This window comes from Dromiciops gliroides, chromosome 3, assembly GCF_019393635.1.
Source record: "Dromiciops gliroides isolate mDroGli1 chromosome 3, mDroGli1.pri, whole genome shotgun sequence".
Lineage (NCBI taxonomy): Eukaryota > Metazoa > Chordata > Mammalia > Microbiotheria > Microbiotheriidae > Dromiciops > Dromiciops gliroides.
Window position 1 is genome coordinate 525,429,883 of NC_057863.1, and position 21,778 is coordinate 525,451,660.

Sequence of the window (21,778 nt, forward strand, 5' to 3'; positions counted from 1 at the left end):
TGCCTATATAGATTTGAGTTATGTGTAGATAGCTATATATATAAGCATGTAAATAGAAAGCTAGATATATATGTTTGTCTATATAAGTATTTATATAAGAAAGATATAGACAAACTATGGATATGCAAACACATAAAGATCTGTTCCCCACACTAGGTTCCTAATAGTGTATATGAATATACAAATTTGCACATATATATATATATGCATTTGTGTATGCAAGTATGTATAAATATATATGTATACATACTTGTACACATACCTATATATACTATATATATAAATATATACACATACAAATTTACATATATGTATATATATATTACAATTCCCTCCTCAATTTCTCTTCTTCCTCTTTTCTGAGTTTTGACCATCTGTTATCTCGATCAGTGGGATACTTATGTTTATTGAATTTGTTTGAAAATAGGCCCTACACAGAAGCAGCTAGGTGACACAGTGGATAGAGCACTGGCCCTGGATTCAGGAGGACCTGAGTTCAAATCTGGCCTCAGACACTTAACACTTACTAGCTGTGTGACCCTGGGCAAATCACTTAACCCCAATTGTCTCACCAAAATAAAAAAATGAAAAGAAAAGAAAATAGGCCCTACATAAATGCAAACCATTCCTCTATACTAAAGTATCACTGAAAGGGGGGGGTAGCCCCAGATAAATTTATATGTGAGAATAATATGATTACAAACCAAACTCAGGTTTTATATGAGTCATATTAGGGATGGGAGAGAAGAACAATACAGTTAACTACCTCATGCTATTACTTAGCTGTTTTTTATTTAACCACTTCCTTCTGTATATGTTTTCTCTGCTTTCTCTTCAAACTAGATTGCAAACACCACTAGAGAAAGGATTATACTTTAAAGTAGATTGAATTCTTTGCACCACACATAGCACCATACATGTGGCAGGTGGTCAGTGCATACACACATACAGTCACATGTATGCATATGCTTGCATACTGAATGAATGACTGAGAATATGCATATTAAGATAAACAGAAAGGAGATATAATGCCTGGGGCATAGAGGCAAACAACTTTAGGGTTCTTCAAGGACCTCTTGCTAGAGTAATTTTGAATGACATAGGAAAACTCTTCCCAAAATACCACAAATGCCCTTGACTTGGCAATTCACTGCCCTGCCCCACCAGTCTCTAGAACCAGGATGTAAAATTGAACAACTCTGTAAAACTTAAGGACACTGATCAATTTAATGACCAATCACAATTAAAAAGTTATGTTGATAAAACAAATGACTCATCACCTTACAGTGGTGATGGATTAAAAATACATGATGAGGGGGCAGCTAGGTGGCACAGTGGATAAAGCACTGGCCTTGGATTCAGGAGTACCTGAGTTCAAATTCAGCCTCAGACACTTGACACTTAACTAGCTGTGTGACCCTGGGCAAGTCACTTAACCCTCATTGCCCTGCAAAAAAACAAAACAAAACAAAACAAAAAACAAAACATGATGAGACATCCATTTTTGGGTGTGGTCAGTGTAGAAATTTGTTTGCTTGACCATGTATATGTGGTAGGGTTTTTTTCTTTCTTTTTTCTTTCTAAATGGGAGAGAGAGAAAAATAAATGCTTAGTACTTGAAAAAACAAAATTTATTATTTTTTTAAATTGCATAGCACCTCTGCTTCCCTCTCTTTTCTTTGCCTTTGGAAATCTTTTGGAGAACAAAGCTTGAGTGTACCCATAGGCTTAGGTGTCATGGCCTGGCTTCCTGCAGAAGCTGCAAAAGATTAAAAAATATTGTTAGTAGAAACATTGATAGTCTTGGCAATCAAACTGATCCTCTAGCCTATATTGTTGCCCAGTTAAAGGTCATAAAAGAGCACCAACCTATGTATGTATCAAGCAAAGAGGGCACCCTTTCAAAAAGGACTTGGAAACCAAAGTCCTAAGATTTGTATCTAAATCATAACCAAAACAGTGAAATCATTATGGATGAATAGAAGAGTTAGTGAGAATTAGTGACATAACTGACATGTCATGCAGAACTGTTAAAACTCTAAAAATAGGAATTTTCTGTTTCTTCAGAAAACACCCAGAGAAATTATGGCCCTTTACAAATTACACAAAATTTTATGGGGTTAAGGGGACTGTGGAAATTGCCTTGATTACAGCCCCATCCTCTCCATTTTCAGACTTCATAACAGGAGTTTCACCTTCTAGATACCTCAAGGGTTTTCTCCCTAGATCTTTCACCCTGTTCCCTTTTTCTTGTCCTTGTCCATTTAAGAAAAGATTCAACTTAGTGGCTGCTCTTTTTGAAATGCCCAGTGAAGGTAGAAGTTGTAGGATTCAGTGGTTGTTCTTGGTTTAGAAGCACAGTTACTAACTTATAGGAAGGAGATACTGCATAAATATTCCAGTTTTCTCTACTTGTCAATCAGTTTCTTCCTTAGATTTATTTGGTTAAGTCACTAAGGTACTCAAAAATCTCAACTGAATCCCTATTACCTCCCATATAAAGGTCAAACTCATCTACTAGGAATTCAATGTCTTCTACAATTTGGTGTTGCCTTGCCAGTCTACACATATTATTCCTTTCTAACTTCTGACCTTAGAGAGTTAGCTGGGTGACCCTGGGTAAGTCATTTAACCCTTTTTGCCTCAGTTCCTAATATGTAAAATGAGCTGGAGAAGGAAATGGCAAACCATTCCAGTATCTTTGTCCCCCCCACCCCAAAAGAAAAGAAACCAAATGGGGTCATGAAGAGTTGAATATGACTGATCCAGTAGAGCAACAACAGACTCAATCAATCAAACAGGTTCAAAATCAATCAATGTGATATTTCTTAATCTCTTCCTATATGCAATGCACTGTTAATTTGTGCTAAGAATTCTATAGAAGAGCGCCTCATCTCTCTGTCTGACACTACGGTGTTTAAAAGTGTTACTAGTGGGGCAGCTAGGTGGTGCAGTGGATAGAGCACCGGCCCTGGAGTCAGGAGTACCTGAGTTCAAATCCGGCCTCAGACACTTAACACTAACTAGCTGTGTGACCCTGGGCAAGTCACTTAACCCCAATTGCCTCACTAAAAAAAAAAACAAAAGTGTTACTAGTGGTAAAAATGAAGATCTATATAGTATATCTATTAAATTTGCAGATTACCTGAAACTGAGAATATGTTGGATAAAAAAGTCAAATTCCCATAACATATCCAATGCCTAAAAAGATGAAAAAACATTAATAAAAATGAAATTTAATACAGATAACAAATGTCAAGAGGCAGGGTAGCATTTTATATTGACTTGAATATGCTTTGTGGTTAATTCTTTTTATATGCTATTTCCTTTCATTATAATGTATTAGAGCCATGAAGATCTATCTGTGTGAGTAGAAGTATTGCCTTGGACATATACTAGTTGCATTAACACAAGCTGCCCACTTAACAACTTTGGGGAATAAGCAACTCCACAAGCCTGTAAGTATCAGGAAAAGTGAAGATATGTATTGACAGAAGGAATTCCTAAACCAGGACATCTCAGACAGATGAAATCACAGATCCAGTTCTTATCCCATCACCTTTCCATAAAATAGATTCATGGGATTTAGAGCAGGGCGTAGCTTTAGTGATCAACATCCACATTTACAGATGAGGAGACAAAAGCCAAGAAAGGTGAAATGTGTTCTGTGTGGTTGCACAGATATCTTGGCATAGACTGTTTAGCACTAGGATGGAGGCATTATGACTAAGCAACAATTGAAGTGGAAAAAATTGGGGCCTTTTAATAAATTAGCAGCCCAATATGAATTATTAGTGTGCATGGCACCCTCCAAAAGCTAATGAGATTGCAGGGAGGCATAGAGCCCAGAATGAGGCAAATAATCAAGCCACCCTATTCAATTCTGCTCAGTCCACATCTACTCTGTACTGTTGAATTTTTAGTATTACGTTCTAGCAAGAACACCGCCAAGCTGGAGTGGGTTCAAAGTCACTAGAGTTGCAATAAACCTAGACTTTAGGCTAGATGACCTTTGAGAGCCCTTAAAATATTAGTCAGTTTATTTTCCTATTTGAGAAGCTGATAGAAAAAGTGAAGGGCAAGAATTGAAGTGACTGACCTGCTGAGGAATTTCAATTCAATTTTAAAATTGGGGATTGGGGGGTTCCCTGTATTGATGTATTTAATAAACAGCAGGATAATCATATGTGTGGATGTCTTAAAGGGCTTTCTCAGGCATGTAAATTAGACTAGAAAACTCTTGAAGTCTTTCAATCATCAAATTCTATGATATGATGAAAACAAGACAGTTCCTGCCTCAATCGCTTTATACACAAATGAGAGAATAAAACATGTGGACACATAACTATAATCCTCCCAGATGCAAGTGTCTCTTAAATTACTATGTATTCACTTGAATGTATTTTGTATTTAATTTTCTATTCACATGCTATTTCCTCTCAATACAATATAAACTATCTTAATTTTGACTTTGGTTCTATGGTAAAAAGTTTTAACAGTCGGTTAGGGATAATGGAGAGACACCAGTTTTTGAAGGACCACCCTTTCAGGGAGAAGACTGACGGCCGTGCATGGGCTACACACATCAGTCCGACTGCTAACACTCCACTTCTGGGGTGTGAGCTTAAAAGGCAAGGAGAGAACGGAAGTGGGAGGTCTTTCCTGCTCTCCTGGTCAGAGGACTGCCGCAACACACAGACAGACGCTGACTGGAGTTGGACGAGGCCCGGCTTGCCATTAGCAGCACGTGCCTGATGCGGCTCTCCTCTCCAAAGGTGGCCTTGGGCTTTTGGTGAGTTTTATATGGAATATAGACTAAGCTTAGACTTAAGACTGTTTTGTATTTCTACTTTCCTATCCCTCTAATCAACATCACATTGTAATAATTTCCAAACAATAAAAGCTCTAACTAGAGACCAGAAGCTTCTTCCATTTTACTAGTCTGGGAGATAAATTAAGGGAAAGGTTAAAGAGGGGAGATTAATGCTCTAGTATCCAATTTTAAATCTCACAGTTCTCTACCAAAACTTAACCCAAGAAAGTATCGATGCTTAGAAATGTTAGTTCATGGGGGCACCTAGGTGTTGCAGTGGATAAAACACCAGCCCTGGATTCAGGAGTACCTGAGTTCAAATCCAGCCTCAGACACTTGACACTTACTAACTGTGTGACCCTAGGCAAGTCACTTAACCCCCATTGCCCCGCAAAAAAAAAAAAAAGAGAGAGAAATGTTAGTTCATTCACTCAGTAAACATTTAATAAGCCCCTATTATACACCAAACTCTGCATTAGGCACTGGGGATTCAAAAACAAAACTGGAAGTTTATCTTCCACTGCATTCACTGACAGACAATATAGGTCATAATATGATAAAGTGACTGAAAGAGGCTAAATGAAGTCGGATGAGATATTTGAGGGAAAAGAGATTATTTTTAATTAGGAGGATAAGGGTAGGCCTCATAGAAGAAGAGGCATCTTTCTATGGTCCTATCAGGGACAACTTCATTTCTGACATCCTTTTTTTTTCTTCAGTAAATAAGGAACCAGGTTCATGGCTCCTGATAATAGAAGACAAGAGTAAAAAGAATTGATTCCTCTGTTCCTTTAAAGTTTTTATGTGACTTCAAATAATAATTATTAACTAAAAAACCAGGTAAACATTTTTTTTAAATCCCCAAACTGTAAAACCCTTACTTTGCCTGTGACAGGAAAAAAAGAAAATTAATTAACATGCAGCCAATATGCATGTGTACTTCCCATTCATTCCAAGTTCCTCTACCTTTGGCCTTATTGGTTAACTTATTTAATTCTTTTATTTTCTTTTAAGGAAAATATCAGTTTTAATGTATATGCAGTTCTAATTCTGATTTCACTTTTCATCACCTCAGATAGATTTATATGCTTGTACCTTTTTTAAGGCATAATATTGGTACATTATGTTACTAAATCACAATTGATTCTATGCATTGTTTCTAATATTCCTCCTCCTATTGCCCTGATATTCTTGGTTTACTATAAAAAGAAAATGGAATTCTGGGAATCATCAGACACTAGAGTACAAAATGTGTGGAGGTTCCTGCTGAGAATTGAAGCCACAGGACTCTATTTGACAGAGTAGATGGTGTCCTATAGTTTTCAAAAGACTCACTTACAGATCAGAGTCATCTCCAAACTCTGGATGAAGATGCAAACAAAGGCACCCCTAAAGATAGCTTGGTTCCCAAAGTAAATTTTCCCCCATTTGTGCCATCTGTTATTATAAAGGGTGAGATTCAGGAGAACAGGACCTTAACCAAGTAGTCCTTTGAATTCTGGGTTCATACACCAATGTGCATACCTTGAACAGATTGTGACTCAGGAATGCAGGACCTTTATACTATACATCCCTCTAAAGTAAAAACTTGAAGGGGGATAGAATAGAATACGCATGGTAAGCAATACTGATGTTGCCCCTAGATCTTAACTCTTCATCTTAGAGGCAACAGGCAGGGATATAAGGACTTTGAAATCCCAAATCTAAACCTGAATATTAGGGAAGACTTAAATGGGATGATATAAATTATTTCCACAGTAGTCAATTCCTTCTAAGAAGCATCAACATTAAAACCCTGGCACGAAAATAAAAAGCAGAAGAACCAAATATTGAGATGAGGATGATGAGAAGTAAGCGGAACAGAAAGCCCAGTTTCAGGGATAATAACTAATAAGTGAATGAGTTAGGTAGGCTTGTCTTGAAAACTGGAAAGATAGGGAAATGAGACATTTCAGAAATTATTTAGAGACTCCTTTTTCTGAGCCAGGAATCTTACCAGAAGATAGTGACTTCTCATCATTGTTTTCTTGTTCACCACTGTTAAGCAGGCTGCTGGCCAACACTTGACCTGCATACCGGGCTTTCCGAGTCAAAGAATTTAGCAGGACCCTAGCTTTCTTTTCAGCTTTGGCATTAGCTTGAGCTTCACGGTACTCTTCTTGTTCATCTTCCTCCAATTGTAGTATGTCCTTTTCCAGCAAATTATCCAAAACACTGTTGATTATTCCCTTTCCCAATAATTCAAAAGCTTTTAATGGATTTCCCTTGGTACCCTCACCTGTTAAAAGCAAAGATATGCCTTTAATAATGGAAATGGGATACAATTCCTTCCCCAATTTTAGAGAAAGCTCCCAACAGGGTGTGATCTTTGAAGTCCTCTTTAACTCCATAGTGCCCAAAATCCTTTGTCTTTTCAATCTTTTTTTAACTATTCAGAAACTTTTCCTCCCAGTTCTATGATCTCACTCACTAAAAACAACATTTTATAAAATAACAGTCAATAGGCAAATCTTATTTTGTTTTTTTCCTTCTCTTCAGGGACATTTTCCATTTTCCTTATTCATTTTTCACTTACTTTCAATCAATACAGAAATATTTATTTATTTATGTGTCAAGCACTGTGTCTGATACAATGATCTTTTTAATCTTCTCCTTCTCCCTCCCATCCTCTACTATACTTCCCCATAAGGACCTGCTCTGTTCCCCAAGGTACTTTGGAATTATTCCCAAATAATTCAATTCTTCAAATATATTAATAACCTACTATGTGCAGAGCATTATGCTAGATGCTTTGAGAGATATAAATTCGAAATGACATTCATATATTTATTTATATAATTAACGGGCCTTAAAAATTTAGTCCAATACTCTTTAGTCCACTTTAAATGAAAATGTTTTACTTCTTTACCAAGGTCACTCATATGGTAAGAAATGAAGATGAAGCCTGAATCTGATTCTTCTAATTATAAATCTAGTGTTCTTTTCCCTGTCCTCATGGATGTGTCAGTCTAGTAGGGACAGATATCTGATAGGCTCATTTCTTTGTATATTAGAATGTCTGTGGGTTTTGACAATTCAAATATTAATTGAAAAAATTAATTAACAACATTATTTAAAAGGATTTTTCATCAAAAGAATGATATCATCAGAGGCATGGTTCATGAAAATTAATCTAACAGATGCATACAAGGAGAAACAATTGATTCAGAGCAGGGATGTGAGTTAAGATGTTATTGTGACAGACCAGGCACAAAGTAATAAATGCAATTCTCTGAGACTTTATGAGTTCATCATGAGATTGGGGATTCACCAGGGTTGTCAAGAGGCAGGGTCTGTGACGTAAACAGTGTGGTCATCACTGATACTTTAATGTTTGTTGTAACACAAGTGATAAATATATGTGGGGAATTGCTATGTGAAAGTGTAGCAGAACTATTAGGTATATATATCCAAAGAGATCATAAAAAGGGAAAAGGCAAAGAAATGGAAATTGAGGGAATGCCCATCAATTGGGGCATGGCTGAAGAAGCTTTGGTATATTAATATAATGGAATACTAGTGTGCTATAAGAAACGATGAGCAGGAAGATTTCAGAAAAACCTGGAAAGATTTACATGAATTGATGCTGAGTGAAATGAGCAGAACCAGGAGAACATTATACATAGTATCAACAATATTGTGTGATGATCAACTGTGATAGACTTATCTCTTCTCAGCAATACAATGATCGAAGATAATTCCAAAGGACTCATGATAGAAAATGCTCTCCACTTCCAGAAAAAAAAATAACTGTAGAATGTGGATGCAGATTGAACCATACTGTTTCCACATTTTTGTTGTTTTATTTTCTTTTTTGAGGTTTTTCCTTTTGTTCTGATTCTTCTTTCACAACATGACTAATGCAGAAATATGTTTAATGTGATTATACATGTTTAGCCTATATCAGATTGTTTGCCATCTTGGGGAGGGTGGAGGGAGAAAATTTTGGAACTAGAAACATTATAAAAACAAATGCTGAAAACTATCTCTACATGTAACTGGAAAATAATAAAACACTTTTATGATTTAAAAAAAAGTAAGGAGAAGTAGTGATCAAATATCATGTATTTGCCAAATTGACCTGAAGAACAAGACCCCAGTGTAGCTATCTATTAATACTATAGGATTATAGATTTAGAATCATAAGAGTTCTAACAACCTCATTTGAAAAATTATGAGTCAACGGGCCAGAGAATTTGAGTGACGTGATCAAAGTCATGCAACTATACACAGAGAAGTCACAATTTCAATTCAGGTCTTCAAAGTCCAGAGCAGCCAGGTGCCAAAGTGGATAGAACACTAGGCCTGGATTCAGAAAGATCTGAGTTCAACTCTTGCCTCAGATACTTACTAGCTGTGTGACCCTGGTCAAGTCACTTAACCCTGTTTACCTCAGTTTCTTCATTTATGGAATGAGTTAGAAAAGGAAATGGCAAACCATCCAAGTATCTCTGCCAAGAAAGCCCAAAATAGGGTTACAATTAGACATGACTGAAGAACAACCACAACCTAAGACTCCAAATTCAACATTCTTTCCATTATACTATGTTATTATAACAGATATTTATGGAACTATTGTACCACACTTTCCTGACACTTTTCCAGGAATCTTTTAAGTATGTTGATATCAAATATCTCTTTTACTTCACAACTGCCGTGTAAAAAATAATTATTTACACATATGCATTTTAGGGCTTACAAAGCTCAACCTCAGCACTACCCTGCAAGTTAGGTAGAATAAGGATATTATCTTCAATTTACAGATAAAGAAACTGAGGTTTACATGATAAATGGCTTAACCAAAGTATCACAAATCTAGAAAGGATAAGGGATATGATTCAAATTCAGGTTTTATGATTTGTCTTTGTGTGTGTGTGTGAGTGTGTGTGTGTGTGTGCACGTGTGTTCTCTACTCTAATGACTACACCACACTGTTGGATGAGTAAACTGAAGCATGGAACTTAGTAATGATTTACATATGATCATTTAGTATTTTACTGGAAGAGCTGGGATTAGATCTTTGAACTTTTATCCAGGTTGGGTTTTTTTGTTTGTTTTGTTGGTTGTTTATTTGTTTCTTCTGATGTATCTGAGTGCTTTGGAGTCTAGCATTGGTGAGACTACAAAGAATATACAAGATAATCCCTATCAGGGTTCACATCCTAGGTTTGCTATTTATAAGCTGTGTGAGCATGGACAAGTCACAGCATCTCCAGGTCTCTGTTTCCTAATCTGTAAAATAGCATGTTGGACTAGATAATTTGTTGTGTTCCATTCTAACTCTCAATCTATAATATTATCATACATTATATGATATTAACTATAGCTAAGGAATTCAGAGAAGTAAGAGTTTGATGAAAATATCTAAAAATTACCAAGTCCAAAGCTGAATTATTATAACCCACCTCCTCTAACCTCCCCTCTTCCAAATTTCTTTACTTCTGTCAGATACTACTAACCTTCTAGGATTCCATATTTATAACTTCTCTAATATCCTCAACTCTTCATTTTCCTTTACCCCACATATCATATCAGTTGTCAAATCTTATCTTTTCTATCTATACATCTCTGAAATCAAATCCCTTTTCTCTAAGCACATAGTTAACACCTTTGTTCAGATCCTTTGACTGGCCTATTGCAATGACTTCCCAATGGATTTCCCTGCATAGGACCTCTGACTTCCACACTTGCTATCAAAGTAATTTTCTGGAAGTGCAGATCTATCCATGTCACTTTTTTACTCTATAAAATACAGGGACTCTCCATTGCCTCCAGGATAAATATACATAATACTTTTCAGTTTTTAAAGCCCTTTACTATTTAGCTTTCAATTCTCATTGGATATTATTCCCACCTTTCTCACTTTTCATTCTAACAAAAGTGTCCTTCTCTCTGTTTCTTACATATGACACTTCATTTCCCTATCTCTGTACCTTCATTTTGACTGTCCCACATACCTGTGATGCACTCCCTATTAAACTCCATCACAGGAAGACCCTCTTTTCCCTCAATACATTGTTCAGGCACCATCTTCTCCATGAAGTCTTTCTGATTGCCACAGCTGCTAGAGCTCTCCTTTACAAATTATCTTTAATTTAACTATTTATATGTATTAGTATTTATACTTTTTATATTTATTTAGTTGTCTCCTCATTACAATGTAAGCTTTTTGAGTCAGCATAATTTCTTTCTTTATATTTACATCCACAGTGCCTAGCAGATAGTGGTGTTATTTTTTTTAAAGTATAAATATGTTGATTGAATTAAAGTGTCTTATAGCAGTCATGGGAGAAATAAAATGAGAATCTCCAGAAAGGTACTTCTTCCATTTCATAACTTCAGAAAAGTCAGCCAGAAGTGCACAGGGTTCATAATCAAAGCTAAGATACCATAACCAGAGAAGGACAAGGTCACAAGTAAGCCTCTGTGTCCAGAGACAGGAAAAATAGAAAGTTCCTCATGAAAAATCCAGAGTGGCTGAAAATCTGTAAAGATTTTAAAAGCTCCAGGTAATGGCAACAGTATTGTAGGCATGGCAGGGAACAGTACAAGCACAGCTCAGACCATGAAACCATAAACTCAGGGCTTTGAAGCCTTAGATGATACAGAGATCAGGACCCTGAAATGACACAGAAATCCCTAAAGAGGCATCAGACTAAACATCAAAAATTTAGAGGAGACTAATTCCAACAAGTAGAGGTCAGGACAAGAACCCAGAGGGCCCAAGGAGATCTTACCCCACTCAAAAACATGGCATGAAGTTGATCCTGTCCCTGGCACAAAGCTTCAATCCAAAAACAGAGGAGAGACCAACCAAATGTTAAAGTATTAGGAAGTAGTGCAATCAAGGTTTCCCCTATAACTATTCCAAAAATATATAGAAAACTTCCCAGACTAAGTAGACTACTGGTTGGAAAACCAAAGAAAAAAATCACAAAGTATTTTGTTTCTACCCCAGGTCAACACAAGGAGATAAACAGAGATGTGTGGACACTGGGGACAATGTGTAGCAAGGAGAGCCTAAGCAAAGACTACCAGCATGGGGATTGACCAGAGTAGCTATACACTGGAATGAGATGAGGTACCATATCTGGCATAGAGAGGCCTGACATTATGCAGCAAGTACACACTCAGATGTTGCCCAGGATTAGACCACTATGAGTATACTCAAATCTTACACATCCCAAGTCCATACTGTCTCTGATATCCCAGAAAAACACAATATTCAACATACTGAGAAAGTAGGAGAACTTTAAGAGGAAATCAAAACTTCAAAGTCAGGAAGTAATGCTGGAAAAATGAGAAAAGTAGAAGAAGAAGGAGAAGGAGAAGGAGGAGGAGGAGGAGGAGGAGAAGGTATTATGATAAGAATGGTATATAAACAATATGAGTTGGCTACTTTTTGAAGGAAGAAATATGAGCTATCAATAGTCCAATGAAAAATGCTCCAAATTATTAATAATAAGAGAAATACAAATTAAAGCAATTCTGTGGTACTACCTCACATCCCTCTGATAAGTAAAATTCACCAAAAAACAAAAGGAAAATTACAAATATTGGAGGGGATAGTGTTAATATACCACTGGAAGAGGTATGAATTGCTTTTGGAAAGTAATGTGGAATTATCTCCCAAAAGTTCCTAAACTGTAGCTTTGATATATTCTGACAAAATAATACTACTAGATCTTTGCATTAAAAGGATCACAGAAGCAGGAAAAGGGTACATATAGACAAAAAGAATTATAGCAATGTTTTTTTGGAGTAGCAAATAAAGGAATGTCCGTCAGCTGGGGAATAGCTAAGTGAATTATGTTATTTGAATGCAATGGAATATCAAAATGAAAAGGATGGTTTCATAAAAACATAGGAACAGGCTAATGTGAAAGTTTAAAAACATTTAAGGTCATAATTTCTATGATCAATGCAATGAACAACCATAATTCCAGAAGACTGATAAAGAACGTTACCTCCCTTTTAATTGAGAGAAGATGGACTCCACATACAGCGTTATTCATACATTTTTACATGGCTAATGTCAAAATTTATTTTTCTTGAGTGAATATTTTTTGAAGGTTTTATTGTTGTGTGTTTTCAAATGGGGGATGAGGGTGAGAGAAACAGAAAATAAATGTTTGGTATTTTTATAAAACTCTAAAATACCTGGGCAAGTCACTTAACCCTCATTGCCTCACCAAAAAAATGAATGAATGCTAAACTTTAAAATAAAAATCTTAGGAAACAGAAAGAGCAAATCAAAAAAAAAAATGTCAACCAATATTAAAAATAATTGAACATCTAAGGATTCTCCCATGAAAGGAGTGAACTACTTCATATCAACAGCAAGCAGTGAATCAAGGGGAAAAAATAGTTTTTCCACAGAGACTACATAAATACATAGAATAAATAGAAAATGAAAGAAAAGCACCTGAGAAAAAAGTGGAAGGAGAATAAGTAACTTAGGTTTTTATTTTGGTTTTTTTGTTTTTTGTTTTTTTTTTTTGTGGGGCAATGAGGGTTAAGTGACTTGCCCAAGGTCACATAGCCAGTAAGTGTCAAGTGTCTGAGACCAGCTTTGAACTCAGGTCCTCCTGAATGCAGGGCCGCTGCTTAATCCACTGCACCACCTAGCTGCCCCCAAATAGGTAACTTAGAAGAGAAGGGCATAAAAGTTATCCTAGAAATACATCCCATAGAAACTAGTATAGGCTCAATTGAAATGAATGATAACATAAGAGAGAAAGAAATATTGGAAGAAAATCAAAAGATTGAAAAGATAGAAGAAAATTTAAGATGTCTCAAACTGACTTTAAAAACACGTGAAATATTAATGATAAAAAGCATATTATTTTAAAGCCTGGAAAATATGTCAAGAAATCCTTAATTAAAACTTTTCAGATCTATTAGAACCAGATGACAAAGTAAGATATAATTAACCCATCAATCACAAACTGAAAAAAAAAATGACACAACACCAATCCTCTCAGAAGCCAAAGTCCAGAGGTCCCATATCACATTTTTATGAATGAATGAATGAGCAAATGAAGAAACAAATAGATGAATGAATGAATGCTGCATGTACATAGGAAAAAAAAAACAGTTCAGGTGCCAAGGAACTACATTTAGTATCAATCAAAACCTGGTGCCTTTTTCAATAGACAAAGATCTTGAAAAACAGTATTCCCAAAGGAAAAGGTAATAAGTTTGCAACCAAAAAAATTTCAAAGTTGAGTATAATTCCACAGACAATAATATAAAGCCTTAATAGAATAGATATTTCAATAATTTCTGATGAAAGCTTAGATATAGGTAGAAATTTAAAATGCAAACACAAGAGAAAAGAGGAGCCTAAAAAGTAAACTTATTTGAACAATTGGATGGGCTATAGGATGATGCATTTAATGGGGGAAAGTAAACCACTGCCCTTTCAGAATCTTAATGTCTCCAAAGGCTATTAAGTATGAGGGAAGTAAATAAGAAAATTAGAAGACCTTGGGGTCAATTGGTTATGATCTGATGACTTGAAGGGGTGAAAAAGATGTTTACCTAAAATGAATACAGTAAGGTAAAAGGAAGAAGGGGACATGATTTTCTATTTTTCATAATTAAGATTCATGAGTAGAGTATAACTACATGGAGGAATGGCTGAGGCAGAAGCATAAAATGAATAACACTCTTATCTGACATGGACAATTAAAGGTTGAAAACATACAAGTTACTATGGAAATATATCAAAGTCAATAAATAAATAGGGATGAGAGTTTAGGGGAAGGATAATACTGGGGAAGAAATAGCAGCAAACATACAAACTTCTTGATCACTAAAGTAGAAAGGGGCTACCACTACTAGATATATAACCCAAAGAGATCATAAAAAAAGAAAAAAGGACCTACATGTACAAATATATTTATAGGGGTTCTTTTTGGGGTGGCAAAGAAATTAAATTTAGGGAATACCTATCAATTGGGGGATGGCTGAAGAAGCTGTGGCATGTGAATGTAATAGAATACTATTATTCTATAAGAAATGATTACCACTTTTCCCCCAAGATGGCACCAAAGGCGAAGAAGGAAGCAGTTGTTCCCCCCAAGATGGAAGCCAAGTCCAAGGCCTTAAAGTCCAAGAAAGCAGTATTGAAGGGTGTCCATAGCCACAAAAAGAAGATCCGAACATCCCCCACCTTCCATCGACCCAAGACCCTATGACTTCTAAAGCAGCCCAAATACCCACCGAAAAGTTCCCTGAGGAGAAACAAGTTTGATCACTATGTCATTATTAAGTTTCCCATGACCACTGAGTTTGTTATGAAGAAGATAGAAAACAACAACACTCTTGTCTTCGTTGTGTATGTCAAGCAAGCTGTAAAGAAGCTTTATGACATCGATGTGGCCAAGGTCAACACACTGATCAGGTCTGATGGAGAGAAGAAGGCCTATGTCAGACTGTCTCCAGCCTATGATGCTTTGGATGTTGACAACAAAATTGAAATCATCTAAACTGTGTCCATAGCATCTAAGTGGTGCAGTGGATAAAGGATTGGTCCTGAATTCTGAAGGACCTCAGTTCAAATCTGACCTCAGACACTTGACACTTACTATGTGACCCTGAGTAACACACTTCACCCTCGTTGTCCTGCAAAAACATAAAATAAAATAAAATAAACTGTCCAGCATACTACTCCACTACAATAAAAAAACTTCCAGTAAGAAAAAATAAGAAATGATTAGCAGCCAGATTTCAGAAAAACTTAGAAAGATGAACTGATGCTAAGCAAAGTGAGCAAAACCAGGAGAACACTGTATATAGTAAAAGCAATATTATGTGATGATCAACTATGATAGACATAGCTCTTCTCAGCAACACAATGATCTAAGACAATTCCAGAAGACTGGTGATGGATGCTATCCACATCTAGAGAAAGAACTGTTGAAGATGAATACAGATCAAAGCATACTATTTTCACCTTTTTCATGATCTTTTCCTTTTGTTCTATTTCTTCTTTCACTACATGACTACTGTGGAAATAGGTTTATAATAAATACACATGTAAAACATATATCAGATTGCTTGCCATCTTGAGGAGGAGGGATAGGACAGAGGGAGGGAGGAAGAGAGGGAAAAAAATCGGAACCCAAAAATCTTATAAAAATAAAGGTTGAAAACTATCTTTACATGTAATTTGAAAAAAACCACTCTTTTGTAAAAGTGGAAGTGGAGTGGGAAGACTAAGAATCTAGATAGCTTCCCATAACTTGAGAAAATGACCAAATGACCTGTGTTATTTAATGTAATGAAATATTATAGACAAAACTGACAGAACAGATAATTTCAGAAATCCTGGGTAATAAGAAATGATGTGAACTGAGCAGGAGAACAATTCACACAAGAACAACAATGTAAAATATATATATATATATATATATATATTTGAAAGACTTAAGAACTCTGATCAATGCAATGACCAATCTTGTCCCTTATAGGACCCACTATGAACATGTTAATCTCCTCCTGAAAGATGACAGACTTAAGGTGTAGAGAAAAATTTACATTTTTAGATATGATTGATAAGTAAATTTGTTTTGCTTGACTATGTTTGTCACAGTCAAATTTTTGTTTTTTATTCTAATGATTTTTTTAATTGCAGGGAAATGGAAGGACAGAAGTAGAACTGGAGAGAGAAAAAAAAGAAAGCAGGAGAGAGAGCCATTGAATTTTTTTTAAAATGGACAGAAAAGAAGGAAGTACAGGGAAAAAATCAGAAACAATAAGGACAGTTTTGAAAGTAACATGTAATTATTATATATGTATACATATATATACATACACATAAACATATACAAACACACATATGTATAAAAAGTAAATGGTATAAAATAGAGATGGATGGTTTCTTTGCATTCTCTATTTTGTTTTCTATGTTAATTAGATAATGTTTATTTGCATGTTTAAGATCATAATAAATGATTTGGGGGTTTTATGGTTTTTTTGTAAAGCATAGAAGCAATTTGAAAATTTGGAGTGAATGCCAGAGAATGTGCTCAAGGCAACAATAACCAGTCCCTGGCTATCATTCCTTTTTGTTCCACAAGTGCTGTGAGATGGGAATTAGCCTCTCCCTACATTTCAACAGAACTTGGTTCATCTTCACCTGTGTCTAAGAACAGTGGCCTGATCAGATCATGGAAATACAGAGCAGAATAAAAATTTCACTTTCTGAGAGCTCAGTGCTATCTGCTTCCCTTATTTCCTTCCTCCTTCAAAGTGAGATCAAGGAGGAATAGAGTGCACTATAAGATTCAGCAGGGCCTTACTCCAAGATCTGAACTTATAGACAGTTAAAGTCTCTTTACTCACCAGCCATGACCCCTCAAGTTTGCTTGTCCCCTTCCACTTCACTCTGGTTGAGAAAATAGTTTGGTCAAAGGATATCAAAAGTTATTAAGAACTTCCTCTAGGAAGAGGAGGGGACAATTATCAATTGTGAAACTGCTGCTTTCAACAAAACAGAGCTCTTGCCTGGAATTTCCCTCTAATTTTGTTGAAGTACTTCTTGCCAGGTCTGCCACCCCCACTCCTATCTTTCATTCTTTTGCTTTCTGTCTCCCTTTTCCCTGTCCCCTGTGAGTTTTTCCCCACCCCTTAGATATAAGGGTAGATATAAGATTTAACTATGGAAGTAATCAGAATTATAAACTACAAATGGTGATTTACTTAATTTTAAGTATTCTCTGTGTGAGTGAAATTTTCCCCATCCTTTAGTTATAAGAGATTTACCATAGTCATAAGTGATTTGATTAAGATAAAAATCAATATACCCATTAAAATTGTGATTTATTATGTTTAGATATTATTTTATTACAATTATATAAGGTCAAAAGGCTAAGTATCTCCTCTAACTTTCCAATGTCAAGCATTGAGTAATATCACAAGATACAGTAGTCAGCAATACTATACTTTAGTAACTATGAGTGACATGCTTTACTCAAGGAGTTCACGCCACTCACCAGTGGACTGACAATGACCAACCCTATTGTCATCATAATGCTGAAATTTATGATCACTTAGGTAGTTCCTCATATTTCTTAAGAATAAGTTTTAATTTTAGAAGTGCAAATAATTAAGATTAATACAATGTTATATAAGTGTAACTTTTGGAAAGGTATATAAACCCATGGATATTGTAACTCTGGGTCTTTCAGGTCTAACGTCTGGATGACTGGCTTTATTGGGAGACTAAAACTCTCTCAATAAACCTATTGGCTTTGTTGGGGAACTAACCCTCTCTCAATAAACCTATTTGATTCCACCTAGAAACTTTGTTGTTTTTGTTCTTCCATTGGATTAGAAATTTTCCCGACATCTGGTCTCTTAGGTTAATAATAATAATGATAATAGTACAGAGCATAGATATTATGTGACCTGTTCTTGATGTATATTCTTCAGTTGATTTCTTGTAAACTTGTCCTTAATTGATGACCCTTTCCATCATGGTTTTAAAGTACATTGTGGTTAACCATAGTTGCATCCTCTAAGCTGAAGAAGCCAAACAGCATAGATATTATGTGACCTGTTCTTGATGTATATTCTTCAGTTGATTTCTTGTAAACTTGTCCTTAACTGATGACCCTTTCCATCATGGTTTTAAAGTACATTGTGGTTAACCATAGTTGCATCCTCTAAGCTGAAGAAGCCAAACAGCATAGATATTATGTGACCTGTTCTTGATGTATATTCTTCAGTTGATTTCTTGTAAACTTGTCCTTAACTGATGACCCTTTCCATCATGGTTTTAAAGTACATTGTGGTTAACCACAGTTGCATCCTCTAAGCTGAAGAAGCCAAACAGCATTGAGAACCCTAAACATAACCCTGTTTGGTTGACTAACTTGACCAAACCCATGAATTGGCTGCCTGCCGAGCATAACTTTGACCATACCCCTGTCCCTGCAAATGATGGGCAAGATCTTGATCATGACTACTATGTCTCAATTTCTCTTTCCTGTATCATTTAGATTATATAGTGGGAGGGGGTTGTCTAAAATTAGTAGTGTATAAATACTCAGAATCCCTGTAAGGGTATAAAATCCTGTTAATCTCCAAGCTCAGGCTTTTGCAGGTCCTACTGCTGCCTGACTGGCTTTATTGTGAGATAGGCCCTCTCTCAATAAACCAATTTTCTATAGCTTGGAGACTTTGCTGTTTCTTTTTTATTATCAGACTTAGAAATTTTCACGACAATTTTGATGTCCCCAATAGGAAATTGCAGAAATTCTGTCCTCAGGGTTACTCTTTTCTCCAACTTGGGACCCAGTCTGAGCTCAAACTGGGGATATTTCCCCACAGTCCTTTCTTGAAGGAGAGAGACCCAAACACAGATTCTCACTTGATCAGACCTACTCTCCAAGCTGATGAGTACTTTCAAGCTGCAGATTGAGATATTCATTTCCCTCTTTTTCTTTTCTCTGCCTTCTAACACTAAATATGTTTTAATTTATTAATTGGGTCTAAAAATTAGAAAGCTAGCTGTAAATTATTCTTTGTGGTTCCTAGGTTTTCATTTTAAAAGAACTTTTGCTTTTTTTGCTGCCTACAAAATCGGTGAAAGTTCTCTTTTTTAACTGCAATCACTGACTTTCTGTTAGAAGGACACTTATTTATGATTTCACCTTGTACAAAGAGGAAATATAGAAATAAATTAGAATAATTAGAGACAAAATATTATAAAGAGATAATAATTTGTATCATCACTAAATTAGAATTTGGACTAGTATTTTTTTTTAATTATAGGAGGTAAAATTGTGAGTGAAGGAGAGAGGTGTGTAGGGACTAGTGATTAATATCATAAAGAGGTTCTTAGCAACCCTGCATTTATGAGCACTAGAGTCCAATAGCCTGCCCACCAGAGCGTGTATTCAAGGGTAGTATGGGTAGTTCTGATCAGTTCAGAGAAAGCCCCACTTGTAGGAGGCATATTATCTGGTTCTGTTTGCCTAGTACAAGTCAGATCATGTCTTCCACACTCTGTGTAACATGGAAACTAGGCTAAGTATTCTCCATTAGATAGATTTTTAGAGAAATAGGATAAAGGAGAATTACCTGTAGGCAAGAAAAATTGATGAAGAAACTGCCCTTAAATATTGTTTTGATTGATGCAAAAAACTTAGGAACCACTAAAAATATTTGAGGGAACTTTTGATTTTTATATTCTAAACAAGTCAGAAAACTTCTGAGAAAAACAGGAATAATTGGAACAGAATATTTAGTTTATTGGGAAAAAGTTATCTACGATGACTTTTTTGTTTATTTTTATTATGAAAGTAATTTATTATTTTCCAGTTACATGTAGAGATAGTTTTCAACATTTGTTTTTATAAGGTTTCAAATTCCCCCCCCAAGACAGCAAATAATCTGATATAACTTATATTTGTACAATAACATTAAACATATTTCTGCATTAGTCATGTTTTAAGAGAAGAATCAGAGCAAAAAAGAAAAAAACCTCAAAAAAACCCCCAGGACCAAACATAAAAGAAATAGTATGATTCAGTCTGCATCCATATTCCACAGTTCTTTTTTTTCTGAATTTGGAGAGCCTTTTCCATCATGAATCCTTTGGAACTATCTTGGACCATTGTATTGCTGAGAAGAATCAAGTCTATCACAGTTGATCAACGCATAATGTTGATGATACTGTGTACAATGTTCTCCTGGTTCTGCTCATCTCTCTCATCATCAGTTCATGAAAGTCCTTGCAGCTTTCTCTGAAATCCGCTGGCTCATAGTTTCTTACAGCAAAATAGAATTACATTACATTCATATACCACAACTTGGTCAGTCATTCCCAAATTGATGGGCAGCCCCTCAGTTAACAATTCCTTGCCAACACAAAAAGAGGTGCTATAAATATTTTTATACATGTGGATCCTTTTCCTTTTTTATGATCTCTTTGAGAAAAAAACCCAATAGTGGTATTCCTGAGTCAAAGGGTATGCACAGCTTTATACCCCTTTGGGCATAATTCCAAATTGCTCTCCAAAATGGCTGAATCAGTTCACAGCCCCACCAGCAATGCATTAATGTTCCAATTTTTCCACAACTTCTCCAACATTTACTATTTTCCTTTTTTTTTTTTGTCATATTGGCCAATCTGATAGGTGTTAGGTGGTACCTTAGAGTAGTTTTAATTTACATTTCTCTAAACAATAGTGATTTAGAACATTTTTTTCATATAGTAATACATAGCTTTGATTTCTTCATCAGAAAACTGCCTGTTCATATTCTTAGACCCCTTCTCAATTGGGGAATGACTTGGATTCTTATAAATTTGATGGAGTTCCTGATATATTTTAGAAATGAGGCCTTTATCAGAAGTACAGGTGGGGCAACCAGATGGCGCAGTGGATAGAGCACCAGCCCTGGAGTCAGGAGTACCTGAGTTCAAATCCGGCCTCAGACACTCAACACTTACTAGCTGTGTGACCCTGGGCAAGTCACTTAACAGCAATGGCCTCACTAAAAAAAAGAAGAAGAAGAAGAAGAAGTACTGGCTATAAAAATTATTTCCCAGCTTTCTGCCTTCCTTCTAATTTTAGATGCATTGCTTCTCTTTATACAAAAATCTTTTTAATTTAATGTAATCAAAATCATCCATTTTGCATTTCATAATATTCTCTATCTCTTGTTTGGTCATAAACTGTTCTCCTTCCTAAAAATCTGAGAGGTAAACTATTCCTTCCTCTCCTAGTTTACCTATGTTATCACCTTTTATGTCTAAATCATGTACTCATTTTGACCTTATTTTAGTATAAGGTAAAAGATGTTGGTCTATGCCTAGTTTCTGCCATCCTATCTTGCAGCTTTCCCAGCAGTTTTTGTCAAATACTGAATTCATATCCCAGAAGCTGGTGGCTTTGGGTTTATCAAACAGTA

General features: G+C 35.7%; 1 protein-coding gene across 1 annotated transcript in view; it reads right to left on the reverse strand.

The window, feature by feature from the left end:
- Positions 1–17,240, reverse strand: part of LOC122748847 (caspase-13-like) — a 36,450-nt gene extending 19,210 nt beyond the window's left edge. The window contains exons 1-3 of the mRNA XM_043994853.1: positions 17,204–17,240; positions 6,810–7,091; positions 1,659–1,759 (exon numbers count right to left, since the gene is read on the reverse strand). Coding sequence (XP_043850788.1) covers positions 1,659–1,759; positions 6,810–7,091; positions 17,204–17,210 — 390 coding nt within the window. The 5' untranslated portion in view covers positions 17,211–17,240. The remainder of the gene's footprint in view (positions 1–1,658; positions 1,760–6,809; positions 7,092–17,203) is intronic.
- Between the last annotated feature and the right edge of the window lie 4,538 nt (positions 17,241–21,778).